The following is a 27,496-nucleotide window of genomic DNA, read 5'->3' on the forward strand; positions in this document are numbered from 1 at the left end:
CCACCATCCATCACATCATATTTAAGAAAAAAAATTAAGGTTCAATCAATGGAAGATCACATCGAGCATCAACAACAAGTTCTCCAACTCTTAAAGGATAACCTCACTTTGGCGCAGAATAGAATGAAACAACAGGAAGATCAACATTACAGTGAAAGAAATTTTGATGTAGGTGATTGGGTATTCCTGCGACTACAACCATATAAACAAATGTCCCTCAAGAAAGCTAAGGATAATAAATTATCACCAAGTTATTATGGTTCGTACAAGGTGTTGCAAAAGATAGGTACTATGGCATACAAATTGGAGCTTCCTACAGCTTTCCAAGTGCACCAAGTTTTCCATATTTCATCCTAAAAGAAGGTTATAAGTAGCAAGCTCCCAGTTCAAACAATATTGTCAGAACTTGATGAGGAAGGAAAAATCATATTGGAACCTGAAGCAGTCACATAAACAAGAATCGACAACTACGAAATCAATCAATTTCAGAGTATCTCATCAAATGGAAAAACTTACCCGCTGAAGATTCCACATGGGAGGATGAGAACTTTATACAGAAGCATCCAGAACTACTCAAGCATTGAGGAAAACACTTCTTTGAATGAGAGGGGCATGTTAGGTCCCTATAATACTAATGATTCCCCCATTACTATTGTCATTGTAGCCCTTATTGTTATTGTTGTGACCCTGTTTTCCCCATATTGTTATTATTGTGCCCCATAGAAGCCCACTATTGTTATTTTTGTGCCTTTATATTATTATTGTTATGTCAACTTTGAATATATTGTGGCCCCTTAGACTCCTATATATAGAAAGGAGGTTTTTTCATTTGTATCATCCAAGAATTGTTCATTTGTGTAATGTAAAAGAGGTTGCCGCCTCGAAGAGGTTGATTTCTAAGTCATTGATCTATCTTTTCTATCTTTTTGTGAGATGGTTTCATAACACAATCTACCAAGGAACTCGCACTACTGGTGTGTCCTCCATCTACCCATCGACTTCTTATAATATTTTGTTGGACCTCCAACGGCCAAGATTAAAACTCAATCAAGGGCCAAAATAATATTGGAGTCAATCTGTGTGAGTTTCTAAATTATTCACATATTATCTCAATTAATACTCATTAATTCACCAAATTTCCTAAGTTTAGACTTTAGGAAATATTAAAAAATGGGTTAATAATCTAATTGAGACACTTCTCGGTGGAGTTTGCATAAACGATTTATGGGTTATGAAGAACTCCTGTGTTTTAGCCTCTCCACAAAGTTTCGAGACTAAAACACCTTTGATGCTACAAAAAATAACAAATAATGCATTATCAACCAATTTATCCCACAAATTCACAACACATATTCAAGAATGAATGTCACATCGCCTCTGACATCATACAAAAAATAACCACTATGACATTGATAAAACATTTGGTGTAGGAATGCATCATAAAACATCTCCACATCATAATTATTATGCAGGTAGGATTATTCACACAACACGCGTCCAATGACAATGTTAACACACATATTTGGAAGAATATTATCGATGTAGAATGAGATCTCAACATGGTGATTTGCTATAGTATAAACACTCCTTTAGTGTAGAAAAATCACCTATAACATCACATAAATAACCATCACAACCCAAAGGCAAGTCAAAAGAAATGAGACTGCAACCACAGATAATGTTAATAACAACATGAGAGAAGATGTCATGACATCAACCAGGGAATGCCTTATAAACCATCTCACAATTGGTTTGTATGTAGGCTTATTAACCAATATTTGATCCCTCTCGGCACTTGGTAGATTTGGAGTTCAGATAGATCTACGTTGGTTTAATTATTAATTTAACTAATTATAATTTTATATTTTCTTTTATTTTTAACTTTATGTAATTCAATATTAATTTAACTAATTATAATTATAATTATAAGTTTATATTTTATATTTTCTTTTATTTTTCTTTTTATGTAATTCAATCAAGTCAAAATGTTTTATTGATAATTATCATTAATAATTTTATATTTTTTAATGTTTTATTGATAATTATAATATATATATATATATATATATATATAACATTACAACTCTACATAATTCCTTGGAGAGTGCCTTTTTAGACAATTACTTTTAACCTTTTATTATTTTTTAATTGAGCCCACATGTAAATATTTACAAACATTGACAGCATTACAACATCTCATCATAGCTTTTGGCCTAGTCTAACAAGGTGGAGGAGTTGCTCGGAAAGTTATGGAAATTCCGATCATATTTAGAGAAAATCCGGCAAGGATTTTTGTAAATCCAAGTTATCTAGGTGGAGGAGTTGAACTCTACATAATTGGTTGGAAAGTTATGGAAATTTCAGTCATATTTAGAGAAAATCGGGCAATGATTTTTGTAAATCCAAGTTATCAAGGTGGAGGAGTTGAACTCTACATAATTGGTCGGAGAGTGCCTTTCTAGACAATTACTTTTAACCTTTTATTATTTTTTAATTGAGCCCACATGTAAATATTTACAAACATTGACAGCATTACAAAATTTCGAGGTGGTGGAGTTGTCCGGAAAGTTATGGAAATTCAGGTCATCTACAAGGATTTTTGTAAATCCAAGTTATCGAGGTGGAGGCGTTGCCCAGACATTTATGGAAATTCCGGTCATATTTAGAGAAAATCCGGCAAGAATTTTTGTAAATCCAAGTTATTGTTGAACTTCAAAATTTTAGGTGTTCACCCTCCGGGCAATTCCTCCGCCTCATTAGACGACTTCATAGCTTTTTGCTTTTAGATTTAATTTTTAAAATGTTATAAAATAAAATTAAAATAAAATATCTATAAAATATTTTGAATTCGAAATGAGTTATCCTTATGGGGCAAGTGAGTGATATTGATGAGGTGATATTGATAAGTCATGGGGCAAGTGAGTGATATTGATGAGGTGATATTGATAAGTCATGGTATTCACCCATGGTATGGTAACAAAGTCTATTTAAAAGTTAGGTAAAATGAGGATGAATATCTATGGTTGAATTTTGCTATATTGTATATTTATGGTAGGTATTATGTTTTAATTTTAAAAATTTGTACAATTAACTTAAAATAAAATATTTAAAAAAAAATGATTTTGAAATGAGTTATCGTTTTTGGAGTATGTGGTAGTATTGTAAGAAAGTCAATTTAGAAGTTAATAATATCCATGGTAAATGGGGTTTTTGGAGTATGTGGTAGTATTGTAAGAAAGTCAATTTAGAAGTTAATAATATCCATGGTAAATGGGGTGAATATTCGTGACTAAAAATCTTGTTGTTTTGTAAATATTAAATTTGTATGCGCTTATTAATTAAATTTAAATTGGATAGCCAATAATTATTTTAATTATTTTAATTTATATGGTAAAATAGATATTAATTTAAAATTATATCTTAATGTGATGTGTATATTATGAATTTCTTTTATCTATAAAAATGTTAAATCATTTTATTCACAAAATTACAATATCAAAAAATATAATTAATAAAAAAATTATATCTAATAACTAAAATTTTTATTATATTGTAAATATTATATTTGTATGTGCCTATTAATTAAATATAAATATGGATAGCTAATCATTATTTTAATTTATATGGTAAAATGGATATTAATTTAAAATTATATTTTAATGTGATGTATATATTATGATTTTCTTTTATCTAAAAAATTATTTATCAGTCTCCGCTTATTAGTGTATTATCCTTAATCGGTTTATGATACCATTGGACATTTATTATTATTTTTTCATAGATTTATTAATTATACATTGAGTTTCCCTTTATCATTGTCTATTAAGACCCCATTTCTTAATCCTTATAATGAATATAATACTTACCTTATGACATAGTTGACTTTAATGTATTTTTCAATAAATAAATATTTAATAAATAAATAAATATTGAATAAATATCGATTATTAATGGTAACTTGACCTTAAGTTTAAAGGATAAATTGTAGACCAATAAGGTTAGTTTCAACCTTGTAGGTAACAATTTATTTACCTAAGGTCTTAGTTACCTCTATTATTGAACTAACATTGATTATTTGACCATTAAGTCTAAAGGATAAAAATTTTGATTTACCAATATTATTGATACTATTATGAATTAACATTGGCATTTCCTAGGATAACAAGACTCTAGGAAGAATAATGGTTTAACAATTTGTTTGGGATTAAAAATCATTAAGTAGTTATAAAAGATTCGATAAACATATATTACTTTATATAACTTATTTTAATGACCATTATATTTAAATAATGAATATGATATATTTTAAAGAAATAAATAATGGAAATCTAACTTACCATTGACCATTAATTTATTACATAATTACCTAATGTAACTTAATTATAAAAAGAGTAGTGATTTATTACCATTCACGTATATTTAAATAATAATAGAATAATAATAAATCATTTAATATATATTATTTAATGACCAATATAATTAAAATATGAATATCATACTATAGATTCTCTTAATATGTGAAACAATATTAATAATATATCTATTTATCTTTAAACTAACATTTTAATAGTATATCCATTATTAATATTAAATATTAATTATTTAATAATATAATTGAATAGTAATATATCATTATATAATGACCATTATAATTAAAGTATTAATATTATACTAGAGATTTGGAATAATATTAATAATATATCTATTTTTAAATTAATTTATTATTATTTAATTATTTAAATAATAAATAATAATAAATCATTTAACATATAATAACCATTTATATTACAGATTCTATTAATAGAAATAATATTAATAATATATCTATTTATTTTAAATTAACAAATGAATTCATTTTTACCAATTTTAACTATTTCTAGAAAAATATTAATTAATTTTTTTAGTAATTTGACCAGGTTCATTAGGTCAAATTAGCCGTTATAATTTTATTATAATTTTAGCCGTTGGAGTCTCTGCACACTATATTTAATCGAGCTAAGCCAGATTGGTTCTTCAACTTGTCCTGACGATGAACCACACTGGTTGGTTCTAAACGCGTCGACACAAGATTGGTTATGTGATTTTGCCGAAGATTTTCTAAACAATTATTTATCATTTTATTCACAAAATTACGGTCTAATATCTAACAGCTGCCCATCTCTCCACAAAAATATAGTATTAATGTGTATTAAAATCTCAACATTGAAATACATCATAAATACCCGACCAGGAGAGAGTGAGAAAGGTATTACTTTCATTAACCTAAGGACTTGCATTTGAAAAATAGTTTTTAGATGGTAACCAGGCTTTATGTGGGTAAATGCATATAACAATGAATTTGTCATTCAATTCTTTTTTTCTTAGTTTTCAATGGTTTTGCATACTGTTATTGCAAAATTTTCTACTCGTTTATTTTATGAATCTGCGGTATATCCTTTCAATAGATGTGTCTTAGATTAAACATAACCATCTAGTTAACTAAATTATGTGGCTAAATTAAAGAACTCGAAACTCTGTTTTTCTGCGATCACTCATAAGATCGTTAAATTGAACAGGTTGATGGCAAAGTATTTAGCTTGAACATCTTTGATACTTATAAAGATGGGGTCAACTGTACTTTCCACTTTTAAGATTGGATAAGTAGGCAACACGAGGCTAACCATTCATTAGTTCTATTCTGCTTTTGAATGTGTACCAGCACTAATTTGATTAGTCCAAAAATGAATTTCCAAAATCAACCTATAGTTTCTTGAAAGGTGTAATGTTCTTGATCTTTAATTACATAAAATTCCACGTTACATATTAATTTCAGCACAGAAAATTGTGTACGTTGTTTTCATTTTATTTTTTTTAGGTTAGATGGATTGGTTTTTCTTTCTGAACACAAGGGAATTGTTATATTTAGCATCTAATATTTTCTTTTGTGTGGTTCACAGACACTAGAGATTGGTGACCGCTATGTCCACAGAAACTATCTGGGCAGATACACCCAAATGGCTCACATCCCACCTGGTCATTAGCAGAGCCTAACCCCAAGAACATCAAGGAGAATTGATCCCATGACCTCCCATTAGCAAGGTGTTTTAACGACAATAACTCGACCAATTGAGCTAACACTTGGGGCTATTTAACATCTAATATTAATCTCAAAGTGAATAAGAACAATATTGTCTTTAATTATAATTATGCACCAAGAGGAATTTATCAAGCACCAAAAAGATCAAATTTTTTAAATTGCATTTTTTTTTATCATTTAATATGAAGAAATGAGTCCATGACATGGAATTAAATGATAAACAAATTTACACTTTAAAAAAATTGATCCCTTCAGATACTTGATAAATCCAGGTGATTATAAAAAATAAAAAAAAAACCAAGCTTGGTATGGATCTATGCTAATTTACTTTTTTAACTACAGAATGACATGCCAATTTCTGTTATATTCCATTCTTAGTGTTGTTGAATAACAGTGATAATGTGGAGTACTTTTTTAGACCTTGAGAATGTGTATAGATGTGCAATTGAGTGATAATTGAGGTTAACAAGTTTTCCAATGTAATTTTTGTTCACAAGAAATGGAAGCCACAGCCACTATGCATTTAGTAAATCTGTGCACAGCCACTACGCATTTAGTAGACCTGTGCACAGCCACTATGCATTTAGTACATCTGTGCATATAAACTTTCAACATTTTGGCACTCTTGGCACGTAAGTATAATATGTTGAAGATGACACCATAATAATAGTTTGTCTAGTTTAACTATCACCTCCAACAAGTTTGGAGCCTGCAATGTTGGGACTTGCAAAATGCATATGGGTGCTTCACTTTTCCATTTAGATTACATGATTGTGTAATTAAATTAAACACCTATAAATATCATTTTTGCAGAACAAGTTGTTAAGCAATTCTGCACAGTCAAAGTAAGTTTATCTAATCTGAAATGAATATTCTGTAATTGTAAACTAATTGACCTATAAGCAAATTACTCGAATTTATTTTCGTTTCTGTTAAACGAAATTAAATAATCAAATTTATCCCATAATACCAAGCAGTATAAGTACCATTTGTATAATGGGCCTTCTTTTTATTTTCAAATGCAATCGATTGTCTGAAGAAATCGATGTATTTACATGGTTCTGTACAATAAAATATGTGATGCTATTGACCAGGTGACAAGTCATCTGTTAAGTTTTGATGGGCTGTAATTGTGTATTAGGCAAATGTGGTAAGGACGAAGTTTGCTCTTGTCGGCTATGCCCCTCCTAAGGTTTGAAATTAAGTTCTCACCTTTGATTTTCATCTGTTACCCCTCAGCCACTGGATACACTCCATAGCTACTGCTGTTTAAACAAATATGATCATGAAACAAACTGTGCTGAAAATACCCATAAAATTTTATTCCTGCCAACAATTTTGAACAATTTTTTCCCTACCGTCTATGTTGGAAAAATGGATCTGATCTGCATTACTAAACAATAAAAAATAGACCAAAATGAGCTAATATCAGGTTTATCGACTCCTTAAAAGACCAATTGAGCCTACCATTTAAAACAACTCCTGGGATAGGATAATTAAATGCAAGAAAAAGAGTATATGCAACATTGGTTTTGAACTATTGGCCATTAATGGGAAAAGTGGCACCAATGATATATGGGATCAAGTTGCTTACATATAGTTGTTCATTATGTTCATAAATTACATCATATTTGCATGGTTTTTGGCTTGTCTTTCTGCATCAACGATTGTGCATAGTTGATACATGGAATGGTAAGTGCCAAGCAGAGATGACAATTCTGATTCTACTTAAGCCATACCTTCCACACATATCAGCAAAAAAGTCCAGATGCCACGAAAAGATGCACTTGGCAACAGGAAGTCTGTAACACCTATTGCAAAGGGCAGTCTGGGGTACCCCAGTTTTCTTTTCTTCTTCCATTGCTTGGCAACATACTCTCGTTATTACTGATTTTCACTGTTTATAGCCCACATATCAACAATACCGTTCGTTTGGGTCCAACAGAGGGAAGCTATACTTAAAATAGTTTATAGCGCAAAAGAAAGTCATTTACAATAAGACAAGAATATCATGTTTTCATACAGAATAGGCCGCAGGACTATTTGTAGTAAGTACAATTGTAGACCGAACAGAATGCAAGACATGACAAATTAGAAACTACAGAAGGTGTTTTTACCACTTGGCCAGTGCCGCAAGACTTCAACTAAATACATCAACAGGCAGCTCAGTGTGGAGAATTACCATCCAACTGATTTTTCTTTTTGGTAAAAATACCTCCAATGTTTGGAATCAGCTGTTTTTTCTTCTTCAGAGAGAACGATCCATTGAGAGATTGAACTCTCTCTACTCTTTCAGGGGAAGCAATCTTGATGTTAAGCACCTTACCAAGTGGCTCAGAATGCACGGACTTTTCTATAGATGACCTTGAGACAACATTTTTCTCATTCTTTATGTAGTCTTGTGCAGCTGCCGAAACTACAGCCCTTTTCCGTTGCTCATTTTCTCTCCACCTTCTCAGCTCACCCTCAACTGCTCTCTTAGCTGCTTCTGCCATCTCTGCTCTGCGCAATGCTTCCTCTGATGCTGTCTTGATTTCTTCAATTTCTCTATTTGCAACTTCGAGCTTCATCAATAATTCCTGTTCAGCTGCTTTGACTGCATCAACTTGAGCCATGGCAGCAGCAACCTTCATATTAGCAAGTTCATCTGCTTCCGCAACACTCCTGTTTAGGGAATCATATTCGTCTTGTGACACAGTAATTGCAGCTCCAGATTCAGATGTAGAAGCTCGAGCAGCATTTGTTTTCTCAGATAGAGCTTTTATCCTTCCAAGAGCTATTTTTTCTGCAGCTTTGGCTGCATCAGCTTCCTTCAATGCAGCTTGGAATCTGCTCTCTGTCGTATTCAAGGCAGCCTTTGCCTGTTCTGCTTTCAATTTTGCTTCCTTTGCCTCTTCTTTCATTGCTTCAGCTTCCTTTCTAGCCTCCTCGGTCTCTGTAGCCAGCTGTTCCAGAGCTAAAGAAAGACCAGAAGTGGCATCTTTAGCTTTCATTTCAGCAGCAGCTGCTGCTGCCAATGTTGATTGACTTTTATGAAGTTCAGCATTCAGGCTTGCTGCTGCTGCTTCCGCATCTTCCTCCTTCTGCTTTAATTCTGCTAATTCCTTTCTGACCTGCTCCAGCTCAATCTTTAGAGAATCCATACAAACACTTAAAGTGGACTCTTTTTGTGTTGCTGCCAGCATGCTCTCCTTTGCCTCCTCAAGCTCTACAGAAAGTGATTCTAAAGAAGAGCTCGCAACAGGTGCTGTATGTTTTATTTTCTCAATCTCAGATTTTACTTTACATAGTTTGTCATTAGCATTAGAAGCTGCTTTGGCAACGTTGGACTGGGATTCTTTTGCCAAAATTATCTCCTTTTCTAATTTTTCCATGGCAGTCATAGTGGCAGCCAACTTAGACTCCAGATACTTAGTAGCATCACTTTCTTGCCTTAAAGCCTCCAATTGCTTCCTGCTTTGTTCTATTGTTGCTGCAGCTTGTTGTGCTTCAGCATCCTTCTCAGCTAGAATAATGATCCGTTCCTTTTCTGCTTCAATGCAAGCCAATTTAACAAGGACAAGTGACTCATTAGTTGTAGCAATCTCCTTCTTAAGTTCCTCCACAATCCTTGTATTCATTTCTGCTGCAATTGTTGCTTCTTCTGCCTGTTTCACAGCCAATGACTTTGTTTCCACAGAAGCTGCAAGTTCTTGTTTCACTTTTCTGAGCTCTTGCTTAGCAGCATCCAACTCATCAGTGGCCTTCATGTGGTTTTCTCTTGCAACATTAAGCTCTGCTTGCCAAACTGTATTACTCTCCTTGGACATCTTGGTATTTGCAGGTTCTAGCTCCTCTGCACGAAGCCTAGCTATTTCAGTGGTTTCGCTGGCCTTTTCTTTAGACTCCTTTGCCTTCTCCAGTTTCTGAGTTAAATCTTCCACAACCTTTTTGGCCTCTTCCAGCTCAAGCAGGGCATGAGCCTTGGTAGTTTCTGCATTCTTCAGCTGTTCCTTGAATTTGTCCAATTCCTTTTGTGCTCGATGTAGTTCTGTCTCCTTAGCTATGCGCCTCTATGAACATAACATAGGAATGAGTCCTAAAATAATATGCAAATGGAGCATGAAGCTATTTGTATAGAGAAACACAGGGAAACATCTTGACATACATTTCTAGAATGGATCAGTGATACCTCACATTTGAATAATTCATGTTCATCATATTTCTAAACTAAGCACTGTGAATAAAATTCAAAATTACCTCTCCAGCAGGAAATTTAAGTCTTTTTCCATCAGCTTTATCTCCAAAGGCTCCCTCCCCAAACAAGGTAACAGCAGCTTTAACTGACTCAAAAGGTGCCGTTGTGTCTATTTCTCCCCACTCCATTCTAGGAGGAAAGTTTACATTATGGGAATTGTTGTCTTCCATGCTTGCACATTTGTTTTGCTCTGTCCAGAACATGCATCAGATTTCAGTCAATTATGGACATGGAAACCCACGTACAAAAGGCTATGGTACTTTAATCAACAAGATATCCACAACATGCTACAAAAAAATTCTGATGAGGTGAAACTAATTACACGAGATCACAAAATGTCATAAATTCATAATCAAACTGATGTCTTGTTAGATATTTCAACAGTATTTCTGCTAACTGGAACTTCAAAAAAATGAATCTCTATAATTGTCTCACGTGCAAAGTAAAAGCTTTTGATCAATTACAGTCAGTTTACCTAACAGCAATTGGCTGCTTTTTCATTCATAACCTTCAGTTGCAAAAAGAGAGTCCAAAATAGATTTGGGTGCCCTGTCATCCTATTTTTACTTCAAACATTTACCAACCCTAGGAGATTCTGGAATTGAACAAAATCCAACGTATGTCATGAATTTTCATGCAAGTGAAATTTTTTAATAACTGTATGGTAAATGGCATTGCTTGAGAAACGCCAACCTCAAATCAAAAAGGAAGAGAACCCAAACATTGCATTTGATAAGGTTATTTGGTTGGAACTGATTTCTGCAGAATATGGAGAAAAAAAAAGTAAACAATTATAGACTTCCAAAACTCGCAAATTATATGGGTTTCCAATAGTTCTAAGAAAGCACAAACATATACTAACTTGTATTCTCATGACAAAAATTAAATCGCAAAGCTTCATACATAAGCTAGTCACAACTCTCACAATTGCGAACAGAAAAGTATATGTATTTGCAGCTCCGGTGATCTCAAGATGACAGATTGTCCGTCTTGATTCTTAATCCATGTAGATCGAGATGCCCTGCTTAACAGGTGACTAACCATAAATAATCATTATCCATTTCCTTCCTAAACTTGTTGACCCGTCTTTTGGAGAATGATATAGAAACAGAGCAGATAATTTATTTTTGTATCACACTAAAATCTTTGTCCAACTACATCAACATCGACATCATTTCAATTTTTCCACAAAACAACAGCTTCAATCCACTTGGTCAATAAACAAGTCCAAACAAATACATATATGTTCTGAGTTTGTTTGACTGATCTGTGTACAAAATCAATCATCCATTTCAATTGGTATTGTCACCGTAGACAAATGCAATGAACAATAATCATCCTGTGTCTATATGCTCATCCCTTGCCAAATGTCACATCTGTAAACCTCTGATTATGTTTAATAATTGCATGCCACTGTAACCCTGAAGGAAAAATTTTGTGGGCTGTATTTTCTCCTGCTATATGATCTGCAGCAAGTCCTTTATGTGCTTCTGGTAGAAGATTCAGAATTTCATGCAGAGTGACACTCCCTGCAGAATTCATAGGGTTAGTCTATATATCTTACTTGCAAGGTAACACTGCATAGCTTTCTTATTGAATCTCTTCCTTTCGGAATTTGATAGATGATGTAGAGCTTTCCATTTTTGCAAATACTTCACAACAATTACCAACTCATGAAACTAAGGACTACTGCCTGATGGTGGTGAGCGGATAGGGAATTGTCCCATTTATACTGATATAGGAAAAAATAAACAGAGGTAGAACAAAGGAAATCAGTGACGTGGAAATTCTAGAGGTTTATATGTGAGGTCATAAAGTATAGCCTAGAGGTTTATATGTAAGGTCATAAAGTATAGCCCCTTTCAAAGGCCGCATAAATTACAGGGTATGTTGGATTTAGATTTTTTATATTTCTTGTGAATCTGCAAAGTGTAGTTTGTTTGGAATGGTCATGTCTATACTTTGGAGCAGAAACAAAGAAGCTATGGCCCTCCAAAATTTACCTTCAGAATTTACCTTCAGATTTCAACTGGAATAGGTCGGTGGAAATATATGTTGCACTCAGCAAGTTATAAGTTTATAACTCCCACATGCTCAGACAAAATTGAAAGCACTTTCTTCTATGTTGAAGTATAGATTCTGGGCTCTCTCTTGAGCAATGCTTGTCCACACTTTTTATCAGAATCGTGAAAGTTCCCTTGAAGTTGACCTTAAGAAACTAACAAAAGTTGTTGAAACCAATTATCTATAAGTCCAGCAACTGATTAAAGCAGAAAGGTGAGTTCTTCCAAACCCTCGACAATGGTTAATTGATCATCTGAAAGGTGATAAGTGATTTCATTGAACATCACAAACATGACATATGAATATGAGTATTCATTTGCAGCTAGTGGGTTATGAGAGTTTACAAATTGGTTCAGGCATACCATCAAAAAGTATGCAACTCATGCGTAGAATAAATATGACATCCTGATCCAACACTACCGTTGCAAGTAAGGTACATGTCTGAGTATCAAAAAGTAGGCCAACATATATGATATCAACCTTATCGAGTATCTGATCAATTAATAAGCATGAAGATAAGTTTCAGCAGCTAAGACAGGCCAGCAAAGCAGTCTATTCACTTCCAATCATGCAACTAGATCAAGAAATTATGGCAATTGGTAGAACTGCATATAAAGGATAATGAACCCAATAAAAGAAAGCATGTCAAATAAGGATGCATATTTGGTAGTTAAGCATTTGTATAGCAGAATACTTATGTTTAGCTGTAGATCTAAAATTGGGACTGATAATATCCAAGCATATGAATGCTTCTATTATTGTCGATGGTTGTTGAAGGTCCAGGATAGCAATAGCCAGATCAGGGGTTAGAGACTTGTCAGGTTTGGAATGGCATAGTAACCCTAAGTTTTCTGTAACTAAACTATGAGTTATGACTGTCCTGTGTGGCATGAACATAAGGTCCAGGATAATGGTGGCTGGATTAGGGGCTAAAGACTTGTCATTCTTAGCATGGAATGGTAGGCTGATATTTTTCAGAATTACACCATGAGATGGGGCTAGCCTGTGTGAAGGCCTGCTTAACAATGAAAGTAATTCTAAAGGCTCACTAAAAACTGCATGTAAATTAATATCTTGCAATAGATTGCAAGATGAATTACCAGTGAATGAAGACTCATTCAGATAAGGTAAGATAAATATATTAATGTCCAACAAATGACCACAAGTTACAACAGTAGGTCAATGGGACTGCTGAGTACAATGATGTCGATACAAGGAGTACCAAAAGGTCTCCTATATAAAGAACCAAAACATTAAAGTAGAATCATAATCTCTAGGTGCAAAAACATGGGAATTGTTCGACTCCAAATGCAGGCAGACACAGAAAGGAGCTGGGGACTACGTCAGCCACTGGATCTATATCTCCTAAAACTCGAGGCAGAATGGAGAAAACGCAAAATAGAATGGTGCCTTGAGGGAAAGCTAGGGGGGGATCTGGACTCTCTGCTGGGCTGCTGCAGGAGGAAGTAACCTGCTGCTGGTGTCCTGCTGACCTCGGCTGCCTGCTGGTAAGAGATCTGCTCTGGAGATGCCTCTAAGGTTTCTGGGGAAGGCGAATGGTCCCTTGGGTCTGCACTGATCTGGAGTCCGAGGCAATGTTGTTGTCCGTATCTCTTGGTGCCCCTAGCCAATGTGAACACTGTAAAGGACATAATCAGCCGAGTAGAACCAGGAATTGAAGGAGCTTGGAGAATGTGGGCACGAAATCTGAGGGCCTCCTGTATGTAAATGATTAGACATCTCTTCTCTGGGTGTCCAAAAAAACTGGAGAGGGTCTAGATCCCCCTGAACAGACAATGAAATCTCCCACAGATCTCATAATATTGTGGCAACAGAAGATGAAATGCTCATTAATCTCAATCTCTCGAAGATGACACGTTTAGCAGATCTTGTCTAATCAATCAATTTGGTGGTCAGTCTCAATTTGCAGTCTATGAGAGCCAACTCTGAACTCTCTCAAGGGGATCCATAGCGCGTGCATCCAATGGAGAAGCGTGTAATGGGGCCGAACAATGAGTCCATCCCTCATCACCATGATGTGCTTAGCATAGAAAGCCATCTTCAAATGTAACCCACCCTGAGGATTTATCCAAGTAACCTGTAGATATCCTCTTGGATGATTTTATTCACCTACTATTTGGTTGGTAAGAGGTGGCTGGGTGCACAAAGGGAATATCTGAATGGAGGAAGCTAGTCCATCATAATACCAATTGAAGCGAGGAGATCGGAAACTCCGATGTACCAACATTGAGATTGAGCCAAATGACTAGCTATTGCAATGGACTTTGATGAGCAATAGGCCAAGTATGGATACTGGTCATACCCCTTTGTTGTGTCAATGAAACTCCGAACATGGTGCAAGAGAGGGATAAGACTAAACACTATCTCAAGTCGGAAGGGGTGAGCTCCAAACTATTGGAAAATGTAACTAGTTTTGGTCTTCATAATTGTCTTTGTACTTATGTCATTATGTATATTCAATGTTGCACGACTCGTACTTGTATAAGACTCATCTAGCTATTGACTCGACGACCTGTATAAGACTCGGCTCCATTTTCCCTTTCCCTCAACATGATCTCCAAAAAAAATAAAAATCAAAAATCAAATTTTGAGGGTCTCCACAGGTCATATGCAGTTCTTCACAGGTTCAATGTGGGTAACCGATTTTTATGCAGGTTTTGGCGGGTGCAGGTAGAAACTGTGAGTTCTATGCGAATGACCCGTCTCACTATAAAACCCATCAAGACCCCCGGGTACTCGCAAGTCTTATAAGAGTCGTGCTACACTATATATATTTTATATATCAAGCAAAAGAAAAAAGAAAATATTGTTTCTCAAGCATGGGTTTCATGCTCCGTTTAAATGGTCAACCAGGTCAAGCATGCATTTCATGCTCCTTGGGTTTGTCAAGTCAAGAAATATTTGTCATGAGTCAAAAGAGTTATTGTCATATTAAAAGACCCATATGGGCAATTTGTATTAAGAAGTCCATTTGGACTCCCAAGACCAAGTCATCCCTGCCAGTGAAAGTCGGCCTAGAAGAGACCTTGATAAGGGTATAAAAGGGAAGAGACTTCATCACATTTGCACACCAAGGGCAAGAAATTTCGATCTGCACCTAGACAAGAAGAAATCTAGAGCGAAGGATAAGGAAACAAGAAGAAAGACCAAGCGAAGGAAGAAGTGTTAATTTTGTTGAAGGCTATATTGTTCTTTGCTTTAGATAATTGTATTTTTTAGCCTTTTCATATATCACATTCACCCCACATACATCATTAGCAATTATGTAGAAAGAACAATATCATCAACAATGCAGCGAAAAATAAAAGGACCATCGGGAGAAAAGCATACAGAAATAGAGACACAAAGATTTGGTCGAAGACCAGAGCAAAACTACACAAGGGGGAAAACCCATAATTCAATTCTTCTTCTTCTTCTATTAGATAATCATCAATTGTTCAGTTGAGATACAAAGTACAATGAGAATGAGGCACAATAGTCATCTCAGGCCTCTTAACTTCAATCATCAAAGGAACACATCATATATGCATTTCCATGAGTCAAGAGTGGCTGCCATCAAGGTCACTGATATATGAGTATTAGGGTTTCTCTTCAAGATCTATGCATACATCTTAGAGATATATGAGATGGTGCCACAGGACAATATATATTGTGCCATACCATCATACCAATACCAAAACTATATATATATATATATGATGCCATACCAATATGATGTTGCCATACCAAATATACCAATACCAATATACCAATACTTCTCTACAATGTCATACCAATACTTGTTCTATACTGCAACGATGCCATACATATAACTAAGAAGAATTGTGATGTAACCGCAGAGAAACTATACATGTAACTTCAAAGGAACTGTACATATAATTGTAGAGGAACCATACATCGAATGCAAAGAAACCATGTAAATTGATGCCAACTACATTGCAGAGATGCCATACATACAATGTCAACTATATCGCAAAGATGCCATGTAGACAATGTATTGATCGAGACCAAGGCAAGACCATATCCATTACAAAGACCATACCATATGCAAAGTCATTATGCCATTACGGTGAGATCGTGTTAAAATTGGAAACTAGGGTCAAACTCCACCTTGGACAGCTCATATGATCAAGGTGATATTTTTATTGGATTCCTCTTTCCAAGAGGTGCAGGATTGATCTAAAGATCGTCTCATTCTAACAAGAAGAAATGGAATTATGAATTTGTTTCTTCTATGGACAAAATGTCAAGGTCAGCTAGAAGTCTAATGTAGGCTCATGAAGCCCAACAGACGTGTCTCTTCACCCTCAATGTTGTGCATAAATAGAAGAGGCATTTTCCTCATTTGGACACACATCTTTCTCTCTCTTCACCTGATTGGGTCGTACAAATCACAGGCAACCTGTTCTTATCCACACGCGCGAAGGTTTGACTGGGCATTTCTGTTTTCTGCGTTGACCGAGTTGCAGCCAGCTTTGACCAACGTTGACCAGCATTGTTTGACTTCATTTGACTGCGATTTTTGTGGGAGAATCTTTGTTTGGGTAGGCCACATATTTTGGCACAGATACCGAGACTTTTTGGGCAGGTTGACCAGCATTAACTACAGCCCTTTGACCGCAGAAGTTAATTGTGCATTGACCAGGTTTGACCGGATTTTCAACACTGTTTTGGGTTGATTTGGACTGCCTTTGGAGGTCGAGTTGATTGGGTTTGACTGAGCTGATTTGAAGAAGACTTTCTGCTGATTTGACAAGTGTTGACTTTCTGGTTAGGGCATCCTGTTGACTACAATTTGACTGGACTATTTTACGGCGATTGGGCAAGAAGATTTTGTATATTGCTCTCTTTTTGTGCTAAACTTTTGAAGAATAATAAGAAGATTTGATCAAAGGGTTTTCCCCACATTGGGGTTTTTCCTTGGCATCCGCCAAACACTGTGTCCTCTTGTCTTGGCTTGTCTTCTGCTTATTGTTTATTGTTAAAATTGGCAACTAGGGCCAAACTCCACATGGGTCATCTTATTTATGACAACTGATATTTTTATTAGATTCCTCTCTCGGAAAGGTGTAGGATTGATCTAAAGATCATCCAATTCTAACATGTACAAATGAAGATATGAATTTATTTATATTATGGACAAACTGTCAAGGTCAGCCAGCAAGCAAAACAGGGACACAAGCCCCCAAATGATCCTCAACGTTGCATATGAAAAGGAGACCTCAAGTCAATTTCACCATCTTCTCATCACACACATCTCTCTTGTGATTCGGCACACTATCCGAGGCAATCTTCTCTCTCTCCACACGTGTGAACTAGGGTTTTTGTTTGCTGCATTGACCAGCGTTGACCGAGCTACTAGGAGGCTGTTTGACTACGTTGACTTGATGCATTGACCTGTTTTGACTTCGGTTTGGATGAGGAATCTCTATCTAAACAGGCTGCAATTCTGGGCATGAAAATCGAGGATTTTTTACCAGTGTTGATTGTGGTTAGGCCTGACCATAGGGTGACTGTTTGACCAGACTTTGACTGGGCAGAGTTCAACTGTTTCAAGGGTTGTTTCATCTTGTTGTTTGGAGGCCGAAGTTGACTGAAGTTGACCAAATCTTTGAGGATCAAATCTGCCCTGTTGACCAGCATTGACTTTTCTGGTTAGGGCTCTTTTGTTGTTGTTATAAATTATCAGAATTTGTAAATTGTACTATCTCTCTCTGTTGAACTATTGAAGACTAAAAGAAGATTTGATCAAGGGTTTCCCCACATTGGGGTTTGTCCCTGGCTGGTGCCACATCTTGTGTCCTCTTGTCTTGGCTTGTCTTCTACTGTTTATGTTTATGTTCTATCAGCATTTTACTTACATGTTTATGTGATTGCTAAACTGAAATTGATATTGGGCTCATAAAGAAATTGAAGTAAAATTGCTCTAAAGCATAGAACATACCATTGTTGCCTAAAATTAACATGGTATCAGAGCTGAGGTGAAGACAAAGCCCAAGCAAGAGTGAAAAAGCAATCACCAAAGACAGTTGGACAAGGACAAAAGACTCAATGGGTTCCTCATCCTACTTCCCGGCTGAAGACAAGCTCCATGATAAATCTGACTATCATGGATGGAAGATGTCTCTTGATTTGACCTTGGAAGAGAAGGAAGTGATGGATTATGTGCAAGGTAAAATCCCTAAGCCTCCTTCAAATGCACCGATTGTTGCGAAGACCAAATACATTAAGGCTGAAGTCAAAGGGAAGAATATTATCAAGGATTCCATTGACAAGCATCTAGTAGCCTATATCTCTAAATTGAAGACCTCCAAGGAGATATACGACAGGTTGGTCGGCATGTTCAAGATTAGTAATGCTAATCAAATTCTCTTCTCAAGAAGAAGTTGAAGGATATTAAGAAGCGCAAGTACAAGGATATTCAATCCTATTTCTTGAGGATTACTGAGATCAAGAATGTTCTACTCTCGATTAGAGAAGTCATTCCTGACAGGGAACTTACTCTCACCACCCTTGGAGGACTCCCACCTAAGCGGTATGTATTTAGAACCACTATACTCAACAATGATTGAATTCAAGGATTTGAAGAGTCGATGTCGAGATGCATTCAAGAAGGAACAAAAATGGTGGAGCAAGAAATGCATTCTAATAGAAGCAAACCCACTACATTCACCGCTCATGCCAACAGTAGGAATAATGCAGGGTCTAAAGGTCATTTCCATGGAAAGCCCAGATCTAAGGAAGGGCAGGTGCTTTGTTTGCAATAAGTTTGGCCACTATGCAAGGGAGTGTCCTAATAAAAGGGATACACCTCGAGATGATGACTATCATAACAACTCCAGGGGCAACTTCAACAACAACAACAACGATCAAAGGAATGGCAGGTCCAATGGCAAAGGAAAAAGGAATGCGGGACATCAAGGAAATGGTCGACCCTCCAAGAAATCAAGGAACTCCAGGTATGATGAATCCAATGTTGTTAACAATAAGCAAAAAGAGTACTATCTTATATCAGCCCTCTCCACTGCCTCTCCTCCAGACACTTTGGGAAATTGGTTGATTGATAGTGGTGCCTCAAGGCACTTCACCGGATACAAGGAAGCCCTCTCTAATCTGATAGAAAATGAGACAAACTTGGAGATCATCCTTGGAGACGATGCCACCTATCCCGTGAAGGGAGTAGGGAATGTTACCCTTCAATTGAATCAAGGTAACACTATTCATTTGCAAGAAGTACTATATGTACCCGATCTCAAGAAGAACCTGGTGTCCATTTCAGCAATGGAAGATAAAGGATTCAAGGTGGCTTTTATCGATGGAAAGGTATGTGTTTGAAAAAGAAATTTTAAGGATGCTTTTACTCTTGGGTTCATGGTTGACAGTTTGTATCAAGTTGGAGGAGGTCCAATGGGAGCCATGTCTTGCGACACATCTCTACAATCTGAACTATGGCACCAGAGGTTCGCCCATATTCATTATAAGGCCCTACCCGATGTGAGATGGATGGTGATAGGTATGCCCGAGTTCAAAGTAGAACATGAAGGTGTATGCTCGAGATGTGCCGAAGGAAAACTTATAAGGGGACCATTCCCCTCAAGTAATAGCAAGACCACAGACATATTGCAATTGATCCACTCCAACATATCTCGTATGATGCATGTAAACTCCTTGGGAGGATACTTATATTATCTCACCTTTGTGGATGATTATTCTCGCAAGACATGGATCTAATTCTTGAAGAAGAAGGATGAAGTGTTCACCTAGTTTTGACATTTCAAAGCCTTGATCAAAAACCAATCCGAGAAGAAAATCAAGATATTGAGGACTGATAATGGGACCGAGTATGAATCCAATGAATTCCAAGATTACTGCAGAGAAGTTGGCATTAAGAGGGAGACTACAACACCATACACTCCCGAGCAGAATGGTGTGGTTGAAAGGAAGAATCGCTCTATTGTAGAAGTTGTCCATGCCATGCTTCATGATCAAGGCCTTCCGAAGTTTCTATGGGGTGAAGCTGCAAATACCGTCGTGTATGTTCAAAACCAATGCCCTCATCAAGCATTGGACTCCAAGACTCCTGAAGAAATGTTCACTGGTAAGAAACCCGATGTCTCTCATTTTAGAATTTTTGGAAGCCCCGTATATTTTCATGTGCCGAAAGAGAAAAGAAGCAAATTGGGTGCATCTGGGAAGAAATGAATCTTTGTGGGCTATAGTGAAAATTCTAAGGGATATAGAATTTATGTGGTTGGTCAAAAGGAAGTTGAGATAAGTCATGATGTCACCTTCGACGAAGATATGGCCCTCAGGAAGATCAACAACCTTCCTATCCTAAGGAAGGACAAAGAAGCTAACATAGGAAATCAGGGTGAAAAAGAGGACGAAACGATGCCTAATGTTGATGAACCTATGGATCCTATTGATCCACTCCCTCATGAGCCTTCCTCCTCCAAGAGGAGGCCCTCATTGCTTAGGGAGACTCTCGAAGAAGCTGAGAGGCACATTGCACCAAGGGGGACTTTCAGTGAAAGCAAGAAGTCGAACGGGTACCAAGGATATTTGACCGCCATGAGCACTATCATTCAAAATGAGCCTTCATCATTCGAAGAAGCCGTGAAGCAACAAGTATGGAAGGATGTTATGAATGAAGAATACGAGTCAATTATGAAGAATGATGTTTGGGATGTGGTCCCTAGACCCCAGGACAAATCGATTGTCACTTCTAAGTGACTCTACAAAATCAAGCATGGAGTTGATGGAAGTGCGGAAAAGTTCAAGGCTCGCTTTGTTGCTCGAGCTTCTTTCAAAAGGAAGTCGTAGATTAGGATGAGATATTTGCACCTGTTGCCTGATACACCACCATCCGCTCAATCATAGCCCTTGCTGCCTCACAAGGATGGAACCTACAGCATATGGATGTCAGGATCGCCTTCTTGCATGGTTCAGTCAAAGAGAAAGTCTATGTGGAACAACCCGAGGGGTTTGAAGTTCATGATCGGGAATCTCATGTATGCAGGTTGAAGAAAGCTCTCTATGGATTGAAGCAAGCACCTCGGGCTTGGTATGAGAGGATCGATAGCTATCTAATGAAGTTGGGATTCACTAGAAGTGAAGCTAATCCAAACCTTTACTTTAAGGTTGAAAATGATAAACCTCTCATTCTGGTACTTTATGTGGACGACCTCTTTCTGACAGGTGCAGACCCTCTCATTCACAAATGTAAGAGGGAGTTGACTTCTGAATTTGAGATGAAGGACCTAGGACCGATGCACTATTTCCTAGGGTTGGAGGTCTGGCAAAAGCCAGGTGAAATTTTCCTCTCTCAAGGAAAATATGTTGTGAAGATATTGGAAATATTTGGGATGGTGGACTGCAAGCCTGTGACTACTCTAATGGAACTTAACTTTAAGAAGTTACGTGGTAGCGTTGTTGGACCTAAATTAGGAAATGCTTCTGAGTATCCTCAACTCATAGGAGCACTTATATTGGTGAACTCTCGTTCGGACATATGTTTTGCAATTAACACATTGAGCCAATACATGGTTGAGCCTCATTATATACATTGGATTGCCGCCAAAAATCTTCTGAGATATCTTCGAGGCACAATCACTCATGGACTGAGATACACTGCCGGAAATGTGAGGTTGCATGGTTATTATGGTATTGTGGTGGATCGCAAGAGCACTTCTAGATGTTGTTTTTCTTTGGGTTCTGCTTCGATATCCTGGATGAGCAAGAAGCAGAAAACGGTTGTCTTGAGCACCGCTGAGGCCGAATACATAGCTGCTAGTATGGTCTCCTGTGAAGCTGTCTGGTTGAGGAAGCTCTTCAGTGAGATGTTTGGACATGTGTTGGATACCACCGTGATCTTTTGCGACAACTAGAGTGGGATCTGATTATCAAAGAATCCCATGTTTCATGATTGCTCCAAGCATATAGATATCAGGTACCACTTTATCTGGGATATGGTACAACGAGGAGAAATAAGGCTCCATCACATTGGGACTGATGAGCAGGTCACCAATATTCTGACAAAGCCCCTGGGGAAGGTCAAATTCTTGGCCTTCCAAGAACGACTTGGAGTCATGGAGAGACCCTCTTATGAGGGTACTATATGAGATGGACATTGAGCTCTGGGAGCTTCGAGGGCTTGGGGTACTTCTTGGAGCGGTGAGCAACCATAGGGTGAGTGGTTCAACCTTCCCCTAGTGGTTTGTTGTGTACAAGGTGAGTGGTTCATCCTTCCCCTGTGATACCCCTTGGCGACATGTGAGCAGGACGAGTGGTTCATCCTTCTCTTGCCGAGACATCCTACCCATGCAATCTGGGACTCATGGGAAGTACCTCTCATCTGGCCAATGAGTAGGGAAATGAGGATAGGGACCATAGTACTACCGATGGACACATCGTGTACTATCATACTCCCTATGCTAGGATGTCTGATATTGATCTGGGATCAATGGGAACTGACTTCAGGTCAATAAGAGTGGTATGAGACACTCTCTTTTGATTGGGACTGACTTCGGGTCAGTAGAGAATGGTATGATACATTCTCAATCACTTCTTCTTCTTCATAGTTCAACAGAGCAGTGCATGGATGGCAGAGATGGTACAGATTGGTAGATGGATTAGCAAGTGGAGTTCTCCCTAGTTGAGAGGGAGTGTTAAAATTGGCAACTAGGGCCAAACTCCACATGGGTCATCTTATTTATGACAACTGATATTTTTATTAGATTCCTCTCTCGGAGAGGTGTAGGATTGATCTAAAGATCATCCGATTCTGACATGTACAAATGAAGATATGAATTTATTTATATTATGGACAAATTGTCAAGGTCGGCCAGCAAGCAAAACAGGCACACAAGCCCCCAATTCATCCTCAATGTTGCATATAAAAAGGAGACCTCAAGTCATTTTCACCATCATCTCATCACACATATCTCTCTCTCCTCTTGTGATTGGGCACACTATCCGAGGCAGTGTTCTCTCTCCACACGTGTGAACTAGGGTTTTTATTTGCTGCGTTGACCAACATTGACCGAGCTGCTGGGAGGTTGTTTGACTGCATTGACTTGATGTATTGACCTGTTTTGACTTTGGTTTGGGTGAGGAATCTCTGTCTAAGCAAGCTGCAATTATGGGCACGAAAATACAGGAGTTTTGACCAGTGTTGACTGTGGTTAGACCTGACCGCAGGTTGACTGTTTGACCAGAATTTGACTAGGCAGAATTCCATTGTTTTGAGGGATATTTCATCTCACTGTTTGGAGGCCGAAGTTGACTAAAGTTGAACAAATCTTTGAGGGTCAAATCTGCCCTGTTGACCAACATTAACTTTTCTAGTTAGGGCTCTTTTGTTGCTATTATAAATTATCAGAATTTGTAAATTGTATTATTTCTCTCTGCTAAACTATTGAAGACCAAAGGAAGATTTGATCAAGGGTTTCCCCACATTGGGGTTTGTCCCTGGCTGGTGCCACATATTGTGTCCTCTTGTCTTGGCTTGTCTTCTATTATTTATGTTTATGTTCTATCAGCATTTATTTACATGTTTATGTGATTGCTAAACTGAAATTGATATTGGGCTCATAAAGAAATTGAAATAAAATTTCTCTAAAGCATAGAACATACCATTGTTGCCTAAAATTAATATTTATGTTCTATCTTCATTTACTATTCAATCTTAATGTGACTGCTAATCTAGAAATTGATATTGGACTAATAAGAAAAATTGAAGTAAATTGCTCTTAAGCATAGAACATACCATTGTTATCTAAAATTAACATGGTATCAAAGCTGAGGTGAAGACAAAGACCAAGCAAGAGTGAGAAAAGCAATCACTGAGATTTGTTGGTCAAGGACAAGATTCAATGGCCTCCTCATCTTACTTCAAATCTGATGACAAGCTCAATGATAAGTCTGATTATCATGCATGGAAGATGTCTCTTGACTTGACTTTGGAAGAGCATGATGCTATGGACTATGTGCAGGGAAAGATTGTTGAACCTCCTTCAAATGCATTGGCTGCCGCTAAGACAAAGTACAAGAAAGGTGAAGTCAAAGCTAAGAAGATCATCAGGGATTCTATTCATAAGCATTTAGTTGCTTACATCTTCGATTTGAACACATCTAAGGAGATATATGACAAGTTGGTTGGCATGTTCAAAGCTAGCAATGCAAACCAAGTCCTCTTTCTCAAGAACAAGTTGAAGGACATAAAGAAGGGAAGAGGAGAAGATATCCAATCCTACTTCATGAGGATCACCGAAATCAAAAATGATCTTCTATCAATTGGAGAAGTTATTGCTGACAAGGAGCTCACTCTCATTGCCCTTGGAGGTCTCCCTCGTGAATGGCATGTGTTCAACACTACTATCCTCAACAATGACCGGATTCCAGGTTTTGATGAATTGTTGACTAGATGTACTCAAGAAGAAACAAGGATGATAGAGAGAGACATGCCTTCAAATAGGAATGATCCTACTGCATTCTCCGCTCATGCTAAAAAGAAGAACAATGCAGGTTCAAAGAAGCAAGGCCAAGGAAGACATGGATTCAAAGATGGAAGAAAGGGTAGATGCTTCATTTGTAACAGGTTTGGCCACTATGCTAGGGAGTGTCCTAATAAAAGGGATACACCTCGGGATGATGACAACAACAACCGCAACAATTTCAGGGGCAACAACAATCAAAGGAATGGCAGGTTCAACAACAAAGGAAAAGGGAATGCTCCTGCTACTCAACATGGAAATGGTTGACCTCCCAAAAGATCAAGAAACTCCAGTTATAATGAATCTAATGTTGTAGATAACAAGCAAAAAGAATTTTATCTTATATCTACCCTCTCTACTGCCTCTCCTCCAGATACCTTGGGAAATTGGTTGATTGATAGTGGTGCCTCAAGGCACTTCACTGGGTATAAGGAAGCTCTTTCAAATCTGATAGAAAAGGATACAGATTTGGAAATCATTCTTGGATACAATGCCACTTATCCCGTGAAAGCAATTAGGAATGTTACTCTTCAATTGAATCAAGGTAACACCATTCGTCTACAAGAAGTACTATATGTACCCGATCTAAAGAAGAACTTGGTATCTATCTCGGCGATGGAGGACAAAAGATTCAAGATGGAATTCATTGATGGAAAGGTACACGTTTCGAAAAGAAATTTCAAAGAAGCATTTACTCTTGGATTCAGGGTTGATAGCCTATATCAAGTTGGAAGAAGTCCATTGGGAGCTATGTCTTGCGACACGTCTCTTCAATCCGAATTATGGCACGGAGGTTTGCTCATCTACATTATAAGGCTTTACCCGATGCAAGGAAGATAGTGACAAGTATGTCGAAATTTAAAGTAGAACATGAAGGTGTTTGTTAAGGATGTGTCAAAGGAAAACATACAAGGGGACCATTCCCCTCAAGTGATAGCAAGACTACTGACATTTTGCAATTGCTTCATTCTTATCTATCTCGTATGTTTCCCGTGACATCTTTGGGAGGATATTTATTATGCTATCTTTGTGGATGACTTCTCTCGCAAAACTTGGATTTATTTCTTGAAGAAGAAGGACGAAGTATTCACATGGTTCCACTCTTTCAAAGCCTTTGGTTGAGAATCAAAAAGGAACGAAGATCAACATATTGAGGATCGATAATGGAACCGAATATGAATCAAATGAGTTTAATGACTATTGTAGAGAAGCTGGCATTAAGAGAGAGACTACTACCGCACATACCCCTGAGCAAAATGGAGCTACTGAAAGACAGAATCATTCCATCATAGCAGCCACCCATGCCATGCTTCATGATCAAAGCCTTTTGAAGTTCCTATGGGGAGAAGCTACCAACACTGTCATGTATGTTCAAAATAGATGCCCTCATCAAGCATTGGACTCCAAAACTCCCGAAGAAGTTTTCACCGATAAGAAACCTGATGTTTCTCACTTTAGAATTTTTGGTAGCCCCGTGTATTTTCATGTGTCGAAAGAAAAGAGAAGCAAATTGGATGCATCTAGGAAGAAAGGAACATTTGTGGGCTACAATGAAACTTCAAAGGCATATAGAATCTATGTGCCTGGTCAAAGAGAAGTGGAAATAAGTCATGATGTCACCTTCGATGAAGATGCTGCCCTTGGGAAGATTAGGAACCTTCCTATTCCAAGGAAGGACAAAGAAGCAGATACAGGAAAGCAGGGAGAACTGCAAGATGAGCCGATGCCCGATGTTGAAGAACCAATGGATCCCATTGATCCACCTCCCCATGAGCCCTCCTCCTCAAAAGGAGACCCTCATGGCTTAGGGACACCCTCGAAGATGTCGAGAGACATATTGCACCAAGGGGGACATTTCGCAAAAGTAAGAAGCCGAATAGGTACCAAGGATACTTAGATGCCATGAGCACCATTGTACAAACTGAGCCTTGCACATTTGAAGAAGCTGTGAAGCACCAAGTTTGGAAGGATGCTATGAACGAAGAGTATGAGTCAATTATGAAGAATGGTGTTTGGTATGTGGTCCCTAGACCCAAGGGCAAATCTGTTGTCATCTCGAAATGGCTTTACAAGGTCAAGCATGGAGCTGATTGAAGTGCTGAAAAGTTCAAGGCCAGGTTTGTTGCTCAAGGCTTTTCTCAAAAGGAAGGTGTGGACTATGATGAGATATTTGCACCAGTTGCCCAATATACCACCATTCGTTCAATCATTGCCCTTGCTACCTCTCAAGGATGGAATTTACATCAAATGGATGTCAAGACCGCCTTCTTGCATGGTTCACTTAAGGAGGAAGTCTATGTAGAACAACCCGAGGGGTTCGAAGTTCTAGATCGAAAGACACATGTATGCAGGTTGAAGAAAGCCCTCTATGGGTTGAAGCAAGCTCCCCGAGCTTGGTATGAGAGGATTGACAGTTATCTAATGAAGTTGGGTTTTACAAGAAGTGAAGTTAATATGAACCTTTACTTTAAGGTTGAAAATGATAGACCTCTCATCTTGGTACTTTATGTGGACGATCTCTTTCTGACAGGTGCAAACCCTCTTATTTATCAATGCAAGAGGGAGTTGGCTTCCGAATTCGAGATGAAGGACCTAGGATTGATG

At 37.3% G+C, this 27,496-nt stretch overlaps 1 protein-coding gene across 1 annotated transcript; it reads right to left on the reverse strand.

The window, feature by feature from the left end:
• Positions 1 to 8,029: 8,029 nt before the first annotated feature.
• On the reverse strand, positions 8,030 to 10,528 carry LOC149184127 (weak chloroplast movement under blue light protein (DUF827)). The gene is made up of 2 exons (XM_089417404.1): positions 10,316 to 10,528; positions 8,030 to 10,128 (listed from the first exon to the last, which is right to left on the reverse strand). The coding sequence occupies exons 1-2, from the start codon at positions 10,514 to 10,516 to the stop codon at positions 8,242 to 8,244; spliced, it is 2,088 nt and encodes a 695-aa protein (XP_089273530.1). The 5' UTR covers positions 10,517 to 10,528; the 3' UTR covers positions 8,030 to 8,241.
• Between the last annotated feature and the right edge of the window lie 16,968 nt (positions 10,529 to 27,496).

Source organism: Pinus tabuliformis, chromosome 3_2 (genome assembly GCF_031772625.1).
Source record: "Pinus tabuliformis cultivar Carrire ecotype Pingquan chromosome 3_2, CPIR1, whole genome shotgun sequence".
Taxonomy (NCBI): Eukaryota; Viridiplantae; Streptophyta; class Pinopsida; order Pinales; family Pinaceae; genus Pinus; species Pinus tabuliformis.